The sequence below is a fragment of the Neopelma chrysocephalum genome, unplaced genomic scaffold, assembly GCF_003984885.1.
Source record: "Neopelma chrysocephalum unplaced genomic scaffold, ASM398488v2 Primary Assembly neopelma1_77, whole genome shotgun sequence".
In the NCBI taxonomy this organism is placed as follows: Eukaryota; Metazoa; Chordata; class Aves; order Passeriformes; family Pipridae; genus Neopelma; species Neopelma chrysocephalum.
The window spans coordinates 4,141,713-4,153,728 of record NW_020897738.1 but is presented as its reverse complement, the minus strand read 5'-3'; the positions used below and the strand labels follow the sequence as shown (position 1 = coordinate 4,153,728).

Genomic DNA, 12,016 nt, shown 5'->3' with positions numbered 1-12,016 from the left:
TCTGCGGCAGGGAGGGGAGGGAAGCGAAAGCATGACGAGGAGCCAAGGGCAGCTCAAATCTAAAGATCACATGCTCATGAAGCGATGAATCCTAGAAAGGGCATCTCTGCGTGCGTGCCGGCTTGCCCGCCCTCCTCCTCGCAGGGCGGCCGTGCGGAGGTAACGGGCACGATCCCCCGCCTGGCACCCAGAGGGGTCGGGGATTCGGGTCACTTCCCGGGCAGAGCTCGGATGCATTAAAGTCATGATAACTCAAGTGCCAGAGCCTTTCGCCCGTGGGGTTTTCCTGCGGGTCCAGGAGCTGAGTTGGACCTTTCCACCCTCTTGCAGGCAGGGGTGGGATTTGTGATGGCTCTGTGGATGTTTTGGAAGTGGTTTTAGCAGAAGGGAGAGCTGGAGCAGAGGGCTGCAACTTGTAATGGCACAGATAACTTTTCTTCTCTCTGTCCCCTTTCCTCCCTGCAGAAGAAGGCGGAGGCTGCCCACCGGATCCTGGAAGGACTGGGTCCCCAGGTGGAGCTGGTGAGTGTTACCTCTGGCTGTGGGGAGCGGGACCTGGGCCAGGTTTGGAGAGGTTCCTGGGCGGTGAGCGATCGCGGCACCCTGTGTGTGTGTCTGTCTGTCAGAAGGAAGCCTGCTGCTGGCCTGGACCTCTCGCTGGCACAGCACCAAGGCAGGAAGCAAAGTGACTGAGATGAGTACTGAAACACAGGCAGACACACACACAGAGCCCTCCTCAGAGAGCCTTAACCCTTTGGCTCCTTCCTCGTGTGCTGCAGAGGAGCTGGAGGGTGGAAGGGGCTCCAGCACAGTTTGCCTCCACTCGGGATGCTGATGGCTTTGTCTGCTGGTGGAAGCCACAGCACTGGGGCTGTGGGGCTGCTGTCTGGGCAGCCAACCTCGAGGTGCTGTGTGGAGGGATGGGTGCTTGGATTCTCCTCTGTCCCACCCACTGTAAAGGGAGGAGGGTGCTGGAGGGTGCTCTCTGAGCACAGCTTGGCCACAGCTGTGATGACCTGCAGGTATCAGGACTCGCACGCTTCCTATTTCAGTCTCTCTCATGCACAGGGAATCTGAGAACAACTTAGAATAAATTGCCAATTTTGGGCTACCCCCTCATCCAGCAAAATCTATCTGTAAGTCAAAGGACTGATTGGTGGAGGGGTGGCTGGAAACAACCCCTGAGGGGCTGAGTCCTGGCGAAGGGTGCCTGGAAAAGGTGCGTTGGCAGCAGTGCTGGCGGAAGGATTGGACCCAGCCCGACAGAGCATCTCCTGCTTTGCACCAGCCATGGGATGCAGTGGAGGGAGCCATTCCTGTGAGGTAGGAGCAGGCAGCGCACAGGCCTCTGCATCTGTAATTTGGACTTGCCTTGTGGAGGTGGTACTAATCGCTGGCTTCCCTGGTGCGTAAGGGAGAGGTCACAGGGGAATTACTGTACGTGTCAAAGCCCACTTCCTTGTTGGGGAGGTAACACTCATTATTTTTCCTCTGAGTCACCAGGGTCAAACCCTTTGCTCTTTCTGCTCTGAAGATTGGCAGTGCCTGGGATTGGTGCTTCCTCATCTAAAAGACATTGGATCTCCTTTCCTTCCTCCTCCTGTTTGGTTTTTTCCTCCCGTTTTTTCTTTTTTCAGTTTGTTGATGCTTTGTCCGTGGGTGCTGACACTGCACAGGAGAGCTGTAGCAGAGCCCAGTGCAAACCTTTCCACTGTCGCCCTCCCTTACTCCTTGGAGGGCAGGGGAAAAGAGGAAACCTCTCTGAGAAAACCCTACAAAGCTGAGCTCTGTGTGCATCTTGCAGACTGTCTCATCTGTCTGCCCAGAGAGAGACAGCTCCTATGGCCCAGCCCATGCGCCATGTCGGGCACAGCAGCACTGGGAGCTGCCAACAGCCTGCAAGAGACAAGATGAATAATCAGATCTTTTCCTGAGTTGGAAAGGAAGCAGCTCCAGGAAGGAGAGCAGCTCTGCACTCTCTGCCCGATGCACCCGCCTGCTCCACAGTGTCACACACCACGTGCACCAGCCCTGGGGCTGCCACAAGCCTGGGAGTCTCCTGAAGGGAGGTTGAGCATCCTGGTGTCAGTCCAGTCTCTGCAAGGAGAGGTGTGGCTGTCACTGAAACACAGGGTCATGTGTTGCTGTGGGCTCTGCTTGGGTGCCTTGCTCTGGTTGTTCAGAGAGCTGTAGTTGGTGCATTTTGAGCGGCGATGGTGCCAGATGTCACTGGCTCGGTGACAGCGTGATGGGGCTGATGGGGGGAGATGAGAGGTCGCAGTAGGAATCGGTCAGTCATGGCAGAGAGGCAGGAGGTCACTGGGTCCTGAGTGCTGCTGGCAGGATGGAGCTGGAGGCCCAGGAATTCCCAGGAAGCAGGGATCCAGTTCAGGTCTTGGGAAGCTTCCATCTATGTCAGGAGGAGATTGAGTCAGTAAACCAGGACTCCGCTCGTTTCATCCCTCCAGTGTAGCGGTACCATTTAAAAAATGACCCCATGTTTTCCCCAGGGAGAAATGTCTTTGAGATATGTTGTCTGAACCCTGCAGTGGCCAGAAAGCAATTGAAACCTTTTGTTCTGTTTTATTTCTAAAGAGCTTTCAGTAAATCCAGGGCTTTCCCAATAATAGCTTTGCATTGCAATTATGTTTTTCTTAAATGTCATTCCCCAGAGAAATTTATTACATGTCCCTAACTCTAGAAAAGCACTGTGGATGTTTTGAACATGTCCCTTTACCCATCTGACCTGTCAGCTTTACTTCTCCTTACGCAGTGAGAAAGGTGGAATTCTGTGCAGATTGCAGATGGCTCTGAGGGAAGATGCTGTTTTACAGCATGCTGAGAATAAAGTTTCTTTAACTATTTAATCTGTGAGGATAAGTTCCCTCTGGGTAGGTAGAACTTGTCTCCTGGGCTTCCTCCATTGCATGGGTTGAGTTAGGGTGCTGAGGCTGTTGTGCAGACAGAAATCTCTTTGAGATGCTGGTGTCATATGGATCTTGTGTTTGGGTCCCAGAGTTCCTTGTTTCTGAGTGTTTGGGCATTTCTTTTAAAGTGATGTGTTCCAGTGCTTGTCTGCTAACACTTACATTTTCTTACTAAGAATTAAGTGGCTGTTTATATCATAGATAGGTTGTAATGGAAAGGAATAATCAGCTTTTGGTGAGTTGGGTGGCATCAGGGCATTCCTACTGTGCATGTGCACATGAGCATCTTCTAACCCAGGTCCAAACCAAAATGTTAATTCTACTGCTTCTCCCAGGAGGAAGGTCTCTGTGACCTGCCATATGCCAGCTTCTTTGCTTCAATTTTGATGAGCAAAAAGGGAAGAGAAACACTTTTATTTATCAGTATTTCCAGTTCCTGCATTCTTCTTCCAAGAGACAGTCACTGGTCAAGGCCACCCAGCGGTTCCTCCAGTCAAGCCTTTCCAGGGTGACTGTGGACGTGATGCTCTGGAGCTGTGGCTCGATTTCTTCTCTCCCTGGTGCAGACCTGCCTCCCTCGAGCTACGTGATGAGACGGATGTCTGTGTTCCTCTGAGCTTTCCAAGCGTGAAGTGCACAGCCAGCTCTGAGCCTGGAGTCAAACCAGCAGCTCTGAGAGGATTCACGGTAGAAACGCCCCTGGGGAAGGGACACCACTGAGAACATCTCCTTCAGCAGAACCTGCTTGTCCCTCTCATCTGCACTGGCTCTGCCAGCACGGGGTGGCCAGGTGTCTCCTGGCAGACTTGCAGCCTGTTGTCCCCTCACCAGGTAACAGATGCCCGGATGCTGCCGTCGGCCCCGCATCCCTCCTGGAACACGGCGGCTCATCTCACTGTGTCTTTCTGCCTGGGGATTACGTGCCTCTTCTGTGCCCCTTCCGCCTGGGGATTACGTGTGCTTTCCCAGCGAGGAGGGACGTGTCCAAGGGCAGCCAGAAAAAGGAGCTGATGACTTGTTGGTGCCAAGATGCAGCAAGGATGGGCTGCAGAGAGTAGGGAGAGCTACACCCAGTCTGCGTTCTGTGCGGATCAATGTTGCTGTCCCAGTGTGTGGCAGGGGAGAAGTGAGGCAGTATCTGTTTTAAAGAGCAGTAGAGACAGGCTGGCTGTGTGGAAAAACAGGCTTCTGTGCCAAGCACCGATGATGGTGATGGGCAGATACCATGTAGGAAGTAAGAGTGACACCTTCTTCGAAATGGAGGAGAAAGGAACCCACCTCTGTTTGCAGGTCCTGTCCTCTGTGCTGCTCACCTGATTGAGCAGATGCTCAGCAGATGTTTTGCGCTTTTCCTGTGTTTAATCTGAGATGAAATCAAGTGGACCCTGAGTGTAGTCTCAGCCCCGTGACCACAGTAGGAGGGTGAGCTGGTGTGTCAGTATCCATGGCCAGGATGCTGCCTTCAGCCAGGAATTGGATGTCACACGTCCCTATGCCTGTGTTTGGCCACAGATGTTGTATGCTCACAGCTGGTTTGGGGAAGGTTTGTGGATGAATTGCCTGAGTACTTGCATGATGTTTCTGTGGTTGGACCTGAACTGTGGTCATTAGGTGCCCAGTTGCTGGTGATGGTTGGACCATGACAAGCTTTGCGTTAGCCCAGTCTTGGACATATTCACAGCAGCTTAGACAGTGACTAGAAGTGTTGAAGGCCTTAATCCTGAGCATCTTGTCAGTCTGCTGATGTGGACACAACTGATGGCAGGTCCTGGAGTGTGGCCTGAGCTGTTAATCACAGTGGGTGGAATTGAGTGTGGTCTCTGTGATATCTCTCCCTTCCAGAGGTGGGACCCTGTATCGTGGCAGGTTCCCAAGGATACATCACCCTGCAGATGGGAAAGGAGAGGTAGCAGGGGCAGTGACCACCTGAAGGTGACAAGGGATGGATCCAGCTCTCCTGACTCCCCATGGAAGTCCCCGGCACTGAGGATGTGGGGGACAGAGCAGCCCCATGAGGGGTGCTCACACCTGGTGTTGGAGACAGCCACAATCACTGGGCTCTCCAAGGGGCAACCCTGGGAAAAACACTTGTCCTCTGGAGCCCAGTTGCCTCTCCTGAGGGACAGACCATCACTGCTCTACATATGGATGCTAGGGGACTGTGGGACATGCGGCAGGGGCCAACCCACCCCTGGAATTGCTGGAAACCCCAGGGGTGAACGCTTGTCCTGCCTGCAGTTGCCTGCGCTTGGCTCCCAGGGAGGGCTCAGGCAGGCTTTTGCCGCGTAGACATAACAACTTGCAGCACACAGACTGTCTCTTCCCGCTCCCCAAGCCCCCCTTTCCCCTCGCCTCCCCCGTGTCATATGTTCCGAGGCGCACTGCGTTTTCAGTCGGTGAATAACAGCCACGTCCTCGCCGTGCCGTGTTTATCTGGACGACGTCGCAAATTGCTTGTTCTGAGCCAGCTCTCTCGAGCACTGCCTGCCCTCCCACAGGCTGAGCCGGGATGCACCGGGACTCGAGCGGCGCTGCGGGGAGCCAGCACCCTCCAGTACAGCCAGGAGCAGGGCTGGGGACACGGGGACGGTCGCCTGGGCTGGGAACCTGCACCGAGGCGGCAGCGCTTCTGATGGGTTTAAGTTTCTAAATGTCAGACTGTACCTTTTATACCTTTTCATTTTTCTTATTTATTTCAGCCATTATACAACCAGCCTTCAGACACCAGGCAGTACCATGAAAACATTAAAATGTAAGTATGTGGCAATAAAGCTGTTTTAAATGTCAGGTTGGGCATTAGGCTGGAGCGGGAGGGATGCCAGCTCACTCCCAGACCTGGATTAAAACTGCCGAGGAATTGTAAGCATCCTATCAGAGCAGCTCCAGGAGCCCAGCAGTCGGGAGCTGTAGCTTCAGGCGGATGCTGAAGGTGCTGTTTGATTTTTCTCAGGGGGTGGATGCAGGTCCTGGCCAGTCCCTTGATGCTTTCCCAGAGAACGCTCACCTTGAGCGCTTTCTTCTGTATTTCACCAAGACTGAAGTACAAAATCAGCTGCCAGCATGTGTGTGTGTGTGTGTGTGTGTGTGTGTTTGCATGCAAGAAAGATGAGGTAAAATGGAAAGTTGCAATTACAATTAGATTTTCATGAAGGACCTCTTGAATGTCTAATAACAACTGGTTGTTTCAAAGATACTTACTGAGACTTAGCAATCATCTAATTTGACTTATCACCTCAATACATGATTTAATCATCAGCGTGCGTTTAATAACCACAGTGACTTCCTGAACATAGAAGAAATGGAACAGATAAAGAGAATAGCGATAATTGTGATTATTGTTGGAAATTTAAATAGTCAAACCAGATCTGAAACTTTTTATCTGCCTTGAATGAACTGATGATTGCTCTGAGCTGCCTGCAGCATGTCTATTTTGGTACGGGCTCGGTCAGCTGGTGATAATCATCTTTAATAATCTATTAACAAAAGTTAATAATCTCTTGCTTTTCAGCGGTATGTTAATTGATCCCAGGGAATTATAGGGGAAGAGTTCCTGTACCTTTGCTCTAGGGGAGCGTGGTGGGAGCTGGTGGTGTTTAGGGGCTGTCTTGTCCCCAAGGGCTGCAGTGAGGAGGGTTTGGTGACGTGACCTGCTTGCTGCCTGGCCCCGCTTCGTTCCTGCTCCACCCAAGGCTTCCTGGATCATCCCGGCAATGCACTCGCTGTAAAACATTCAAACCCAGCAGCACCCCCAGCCCCTCGGTTCCCATGGGGCTCAGGGGGTGCCTGTCAGTTCAGTGGGCTGACAAATGATAAAGCATCTTGTGCAGCACCAGGTGCTTGCCCAAGGACGTGTTCTCTGTGTTGTTGGTTGTGTCTCACCCCTGGCACTGATGGTGTGTGGGAGTCACCAGCTCTTGGGGACCTTCTCTTGCCTTGAAGGGCCCTGTAGCCATCCTGATCCAGGCACAGAAGGTGGCAATTTCAAGCTGATTGCAAGTTTTGTCCTTGAAAGAACGAGTTAAAAAGTAGATCCAGATACTTCACCCACTCTCAATTCCGCTGCCAATATTTGTGGGTTTGTGATCACATTTTCCTGTGATTTAAACAATTTCCTGTCCTGGGTTGCTGCCTGAAAGACAGAGGCAGCAAACAAGAGGGAACTGACTGTGCAGGTCAGGAGTGAAACTGTTGACAAGAGGTGAAGCCCAGTCAAACCAGCTTCCAGTGCCATGGGAGCACGTGCTCCCTTCCATCCCTGCCTCTGTAGGCATCCATAGGGTTATCCCCACCCCGGGCAGCAGCAGTCCCTGTAGTGGTGGTGGTGACAGACCAAGGAGAGGTTGGAGCAGGCAGGCTTGGGGTTAATGTTCTCTGTGATTAATGCTGCAAAAATACGGGAAGGAAACCACACATTTTAATGAAAAGCCTCCGTCTCCTCCTTCCAGAAACCTGGCAATTAGCTGCCTTCAGCTGGTTATTGATGCCAGCCGAGTGCAGTTACAGATCTAGGTCAGAGAAAGGCCCCTGAGCAATCTGGGCTCCAGATGTTGGCTGCTTTTGGGCATGGGTCTGCCTCAGAGGTCCTGGGGTCTGATCTGCACTTTGCTACTTGTTGATGGACCTGCAGAGAAATTGGTGTGTCCTTTTTTCCATCCCTGTGTCCCTGCTGCACATTAAAGCACATTTGGATGCTTGGGAGGCAGATAGGAAATCAAGATTTCAGTGATTCTTCCAAGCAAATAATTCAGGGTCCTTTGACCAAGAGGAAAAGATACTAAACTTCCCTGTTTTGACAAATTCATGCTTGGATGTTCACATATATGTAACTATATACAACTGTATAGCTATATATAACTATATATACAACTATAACTTTTCCATGGGATGCATTTGAAGTTATTTTTTGTCTTTCCCTTGTTCTTAATATGTTTATGCCTTTCTGCTTCAGAAGAGCAGCTTCTGCTCCATAGCCTGGAGGTGGCTGTTTCCATAGGAGATGGAGGAAATCCTCAGGGTGCTGGGAGTCACCAGCCAGATGCATTAGAGCACCAGGACAGCTGCCAGGACACCACAGGTTATATTTTGCCAAGGTGTAATTGGATGCAGATTCTTCTGAACGGCTTCACCCTATGCAGACTTAGCCATGATGAAAAAGCCTTTTGGCAGATTGCTGGAGAATCATCTGGGGTTTGATTCTGTCCACAAACCCTCATTGCATCCTGGCTGCGTTTTGCCAAGTGGAAACTGCTGCCACGTGAAGGTGGTTTTGGAGCCTTATACCTGGGCACAAGATGGCCAGGCTGTTAACTATCACAAATACTTTTTATAGGTTGGGGTTTTTTTTTTCTTAATGTTTCCTGGTGTGGATTTTTTTTTCTCAGTTGAATGTTTGCAAATGTCAGTGGGAAGGCATTTGAATATCACAAAGCCAGGATTCCTCGATTTCTTCACAGCCATACTCTCTGCCTTGCAACACTCATTTAATTCTCCCTTCTTGTTTGCTTTGCTTTTCAGTTGGGATGAGTCACATATGCTAATAGAGCTGACTGGGGAGTTACCGGCAGAATTTCTGCTCTTACTAAAATGTTACCGGTCTCTTATTTTCATGGAGTTTTATGGCCTGTCTCCTATTCAGTACAGTTAAAATTAATTTCATGCCCCAGTTCATTCCAGTGTTTGCAGCTTCAAAAGCTTTTAAGTCCTATTTAGCTGCCTGGCTGTGCTCTGTTACCCGTCTGCGCGGTCCCTTCGGTTCACCTGTGAGTGCAGGCTTCGAGCAAACATGGTTAATTTTGTATGCTACATCTGCCACGGGATCCAAGGCACCCTTGAGTGGTTTGTTCCAAAGACTTGACCTACCTTTGATGGGACTGTGTCCTTTCTGTTTGAAATACCTGCTCTGTCGGAGGGAAGGGCTCTGCCACTCTCTCATCAGGAAAGAAGAGAGCAAGACGATGTTTAGTGCCCTCATTTCCTAGGGATGGGGTGATCTTTGCCCCTGTAGCTGGCTTGGCCCTGGCTGTTTTTCAAGGTGAAAATTTTTTGGCTTTGCAACAGACCAACAAGTTCCTTCAAGATGAGTCACAGCCCTGAACACAACTGGAGACCACTTGAGTAATTCTGCATCAGTTGAGGAGGTTACAAAGACCCTTTTTTTTACATTTTGATGAAATACAACAAATGCAGAAGGCACTGACTGGTGCACCAGTGAAGCCCCAGTGCATCTGGTCAAGGTCTCTTATTTCAGTGCTTTGCCAGATGGATGTGCAAGGATGAGAGATGCCCTTCCTGCCCTGCCACAGTAGTGACTTCACGTATTCCCCAGACTCCTGGCTCCAAAGATATTAACCTTCTTTCCTCCAAGTGTTTGAAAAATGACAAGATGTTGTTCACATGAGCAGGATCAATTACCTGCTGTCTGTTTGGAGAGATAGTCTCCAAGGGGGCCTTCGTCTCTACGGCGGGAGATTCCTGCTCAGTCAGCCATGAAAAACAGCCTGGTAGGACTCTCCTCCCCCCTTTCCCAAAGCAGTCATCTTGCAATCATCTTCTGTGAGATTTGTATTTGAAAGCAAAATGTGAGCTTCTGAGCCTTGAAAAAGCACACAAAAGGAAAAGTGAAGAGCCCAGGGTAAGTATGTGCAAGGTGCTGTTCACAGGGTTTGCTTTAAACCTTCCCTTTGAGAGCTTCTCCTTGCTGTTGCATTGAAATTCAGGAACATCAGGGTGAAACCAGGCTGCATCCCCTTGAGATGCTTGGAGAGGTGTTGGAGAACCAGGGTCTGAGTGTAAAGTTAAAACAGATTGAGAGCTTGGTGTGATTTGGGTTTTCTCATGTGTCCGGATCCAGTGGCAGCAGCGCTGAGCGTACTGTTAATATTTGCACATTTGGATTGCTGTCTGTAGCTGAGAGCTTCTCAGGGAGAGGGGGGGAACTTTGCCTCTGCAGGATCAAAATCTGAAGTCAGGATTTTAAGAGAGGTTTCAGGGCTTCTGAATATCTTTTTTGTTTTCTAAATGCCCCCCCCAAAAGAGCAGAACAGCTTTCTTCTGAAAGTCTCACAACTGTGGCTTTCAAAAGCACTTGTCACGTTGGGAAATTTAACATCTTTTCATTACTTGCTGTTTAGGGGATTTAGTAGCACTGGATTGCCTCTAAATTCATAGTTGAAGCCTGACATGTAACACAAATGTTCTTTCAAACCCTGTCATTACTAATGCATTCTCTTTCAGGTCTTTTTATTAGTGCTTGTAGACATTTTCCTCATTAGAAATTCACCTAGCAGCTCCCCGCTCATCCCATTCAAGGTTTCTCATCTCTTTTATTCTCTATTGGCATGCACCAAGGCAGCAGCATTACCTGATGATGAATTACTAAATGATGGAGACACACACTGCAACCTTCTGCTTCTTTCTCCTGCCAGTGAAAAGCCAGTACTGGTTTTGGGGAGACTATCTTGCAACATTTGGACTTTCAGTGTTGGGCTTCAGGGGAAGACAGAGGCATAGGACGGGTGCCTGACTGATGACCAGAAGTGCTTCTGCACTTGCATTTGTCTCATTTTGGTCCTGAGCTCATAGGTGCTAAAGGGGATGGGCAGGAATTTCTCATCTGGTGTTAGGAACTGTGGTTGTGGATGTAACTGCTGCCCAAGGGATCATTTGAGCACCTTCACAAGGAGATGGCTCAGGGACAGGGCATGCAGTGCTGGGGGTCTGGCCAGTGCAAGGTGCCCGTGTTTGCCAAGGCATCTCCTCCTTGGAGCATCTCACTGGCCTCAGTGTGTGAACCAGTGAATTAACAGCATAAACTGCTTCACGAGTTACAGTGCTGAGTTTGGACCTCCAATGCTGAGTGCAGTTTGGAGCTGCAGAGGACATGATTTGAGAGGCTGGGAGACCTCGGGATGGCTGCTTTCTCCTGAGCATTGTTTCTGGGCACAAACAGCCTGCTCACTGTACATCCAGAGTTATGAACCTCTGCCACTCTGCTCTCGGAGGCACAATAGCACTGGAGGCTTAGCCCAACCCAGTGCTCAAGGGCTCTGGGGTAAATTAACTAAAGATCTGCTTTCCTTTTCTTCCCCAGAAAACATTGCTGAATATTGGAAGGGACTGCTCCAAACAGCTGGCTTTCCAGGAGCGTGCCCTGCTGTGGGGTTAGTAGGTTACAGTGTGTTAGCAGCTGGAGCCATGTGCTCCAGCCACTTCAGAGCGAGCAAGGGAATGCGTGCGGTGACCCGTGAACAGGGTGACCTGCTCCCTGCCCTCGCTGCAGGGCGTCCTGTGGCTGCAGGGAGTCAGTGACTGCCCTGAGCTGCAGCTTGGGATCCTGGTGCCAGTGAGAAACAGGAGTGGCCTCACCAGGGGGGACAGAACTGTTTTGGTCTCCATTGCCTCTTGGCTGGTTTCACCTCAGAGTGTTCTTGCTGTGCTCCTCAGGTCCCCTGATTTGCAGATCCCTCATATCCCTGTGCTTTGTTTGGCTGGAGTTGCCAGGAGCTTCCTCCGTTTCCTACCCTTGCCTGCATGATCCATCTCACTGTACAATGGCGTTGCCAGCTGCTGGCTGCCTCCTTCCCATTGCTCTTTGCAGCTTGGTCCCTACTTTGTTTGCCTTGGCTGTTTGATGAAAGACGTTCCTGTGTAATTAAATACCCCTGATTAGTTTTGCTCAAATATCAAACTTCCTTTCATCTCGTCTTGCACCGGCTGAAGGTCTCGGCAGGCTTGGCCAGGTGTGCCGCAGTGCATTGGCTCTTTGTATCCTTTGAGAGCCTTATCCCAGGGCTTTGGCAGTGTCCACACGTGGGTACACACCAGCACCGACACGCATGTGTGCACGCACATCCTTTTAGTATCGCAGCCTCCGGAAGGATCACGTCCAAGTCATTCGTGTGGATCTGAGCCAAGTAACTCAAAAGTCGGAGTTACAGGTTCTCTCCCTAACTGGCTCCATTGTGAAAGCCATAAAACAAAAACAACCTTGGGCCAAGCCAGTGAAGGTGGAAGCGGCTGCTCCCACAGGGCTCACTTTGCTTTGTTCAGGGAGGGAGATGGGTTTCACTCAGCGGTTTGGAGGCTGGCTC

At 50.6% G+C, this 12,016-nt stretch overlaps 1 protein-coding gene across 1 annotated transcript in view; it reads left to right on the top strand.

The window, feature by feature from the left end:
* Positions 1–12,016, top strand: part of NCOR2 (nuclear receptor corepressor 2) — a 140,513-nt gene that overhangs the window by 37,370 nt on the left and 91,127 nt on the right. The window contains exons 4-5 of the mRNA XM_027689672.1: positions 466–522; positions 5,627–5,679. Of these exons, the coding sequence (XP_027545473.1) occupies positions 466–522; positions 5,627–5,679 (110 nt within the window). The remainder of the gene's footprint in view (positions 1–465; positions 523–5,626; positions 5,680–12,016) is intronic.